Source organism: Rhagoletis zephyria, unplaced genomic scaffold (genome assembly GCF_001687245.7).
Source record: "Rhagoletis zephyria isolate East Lansing unplaced genomic scaffold, Rhagoletis_zephyria_1.1 Rzeph_scaffold_48917, whole genome shotgun sequence".
Taxonomy (NCBI): domain Eukaryota; kingdom Metazoa; phylum Arthropoda; class Insecta; order Diptera; family Tephritidae; genus Rhagoletis; species Rhagoletis zephyria.
This window is the reverse complement of record NW_016205972.1, coordinates 1-2,151: the sequence shown is the minus strand read 5'-3', so window position 1 is coordinate 2,151 and position 2,151 is coordinate 1. Positions and strand designations below refer to the sequence as shown.

At 55.6% G+C, this 2,151-nt stretch overlaps 1 protein-coding gene across 1 annotated transcript; it reads right to left on the bottom strand.

Annotated features, from left to right (window-relative positions):
* Window positions 1–13: 13 nt before the first annotated feature.
* LOC108355700 (nucleolar transcription factor 1-like) lies at window positions 14–2,031 on the bottom strand (the record flags this gene model as incomplete). The annotated part of the gene is made up of 4 exons (XM_017606842.1): window positions 14–148; window positions 209–1,335; window positions 1,395–1,767; window positions 1,832–2,031. Coding segments are annotated over 4 exons (1,835 nt in total), but the record flags the coding sequence as incomplete, so codon positions are not given.
* Window positions 2,032–2,151: the final 120 nt, after the last annotated feature.

The window sequence follows — 2,151 nt, the reverse complement described above, 5'->3', positions numbered from 1 at the left end:
TGCTGGTAGCTGCCTTCTGTTTGTTCTGCGGCTTCTGCGATGACTTGTTTTGAACTGGTTTCTTGTTGGCACCCGCGTTGTCACTGTTAGGCACTGCCTTGCCCCAGTGAACAGCTGCCGCTTCTTCAGGTGTCGGAAGTTGGCTCGTCTAAAGAGGAAAACAAATTAGTCTTTTGATTAACTCCAAAACTCATTTGTCACAACTTACCTCCTCATACTTTCTCACCAGGGCACTGAAGGCGTCACGTATCTCCCTGCACCGCTTCACATAGTACTGCCGCTGGTGCTCAGCAAAGGTGACCTTCCACACCGCCGCCATCTGCTTCGTCTTCTCGGTGGGCAGCAGCGAGGCAAACTCAGGATTCGAGCCGCACTCGCTCTTGTACAAAACAAAGCCATTCTTCGGAGGCCGCCTTAGCCCGCTCTTCTCCACAAACTCCACCTCCTTGAGGTTCACCGCCGCCTTCTTCCGCGACCGCTCCAGGTACACCGAGGTGCCTGGTTTTTCCGCCGGCAGGAACTTCTTGATCGACTCGGCCAGGTCGACGTACACCTGCCGCTCGCTGCTGGTCATTGCCTCCCACCGTCGATTGATGTCCGGTATGAGTTCGCCCTTCATTTTGCTGGGCTGCTCGCGCTGTATCCTCATCAGCTCCTCCGTCTGGTAGTAGGTGTACGCAGAGGAGAGCAACTGGGCTTGCTGGGCTTTGGTCATCTTTCGTGGCTTGCTGAGGCTCTTCAGCCGCTGCTCCGAAAAAACCTTTTCTCTTTTTTCTTCAGGCAGCCCCTTCAGGTAGGCGTCAAAACATTCCACGACTTGAGCTTGATCTTTCTCAAATTCGGCGTTGTACTTCGCCCGCTCATCTTCGCTCAGCTCTCGCCACAGCTGGCCAACTATCTTCAACTTCTCTGTTGGGGGCACCTTCGTCATCTCCGTCATCTCCATCATCTGCTGGGTGAAGAAGGCGTAGCCCGAGGTAGATGGGCGTTCGGGCACCCCATCAAACCGGTTCTTCAGCCGCTGCTCCTCCCTCGTCAGCACGGAGACGTTCTTTCGCGTGGGCGGCGGACGCAGGTAGTTGGGGTGCTTCGCACAGTACGTGCTCATCTCCTCCTCGTAGCGCTCTTGGTCCGTNCGGAGACGTTCTTTCGCGTGGGCGGCGGACGCAGGTAGTTGGGGTGCTTCGCACAGTACGTGCTCATCTCCTCCTCGTAGCGCTCTTGGTCCGTCACCGCCTTCCTGATCCACTTCATGCGCCGCTTCTCGGAGAGGGCATTCCAGGAGGTCCATATTGCTTTCCGGGCCGCCTTTGGCTCCATCGCCTGATACTTCTCCTGTGACATTCGATGTGTTTGGTAAAAGTAGAACGGCTTCCTCGGTTTCTCTGGCACGCCCAGGTCATTTGGCGTGGCCGCCGGTTTTCGATTGCGCTTGAAGAGATCAGGGTGACGGCGGCGAAACTCGGCATACTTTTGCCGGTACTCCTCCATTGCCTTGTCGTACTTCTTTCGGTACTTTGCTCGCTTCTTCTCGCTCAAGACTTTAAACTCGGCGGCCATGAAGCTCGACAGCTCCGAGGGGCTCATCCCCGGATTGACCGCCTGGTACTTGGCGCGCTTCTCGCTGAAGAAGAGAAAGTAGGGCGTGGGCGGCTTCTTGGGCTGGTCCGGGTGGTTGATGCGGCCAGTGCGCTTATTTCGAAATGGATTCTCAGCGACTACTTTGGCGTCTGCCAGAATCTCCGACAGGGTGCGATGGGTGCGGACCTGAAGTGGTCGATGATGAAATATAAAACATTGGTAAATAGAAAAGGAAACGTTTTCCCCTTACCTGTTGAATGATGCTGTTCAACGCCCGTTTGCACTCCTCACCGGAGCGGCCTCCGCCCATGCCGGCGGCCACCGCCGTCCAGTCCACCTTGTCCAGTGAGGTCCGGAAGCGGCAGGTCTCGTTGACCGGGGCCTCCCGCTCGACGCTCTTCACCAGAACGCGCAGTTCGGGTATCTCCCACTCTCTGAGATCGACGTTTTCTGGAAAATAGAAATAAGAATTTGATGGTGATTATTCAGATAGGTAGGAAACAATCAAACTACCAAAAAAGGCTTACGATTGGAGGACTCCTCCTCTTCGTCGCCCGCATCAAAGTGCTC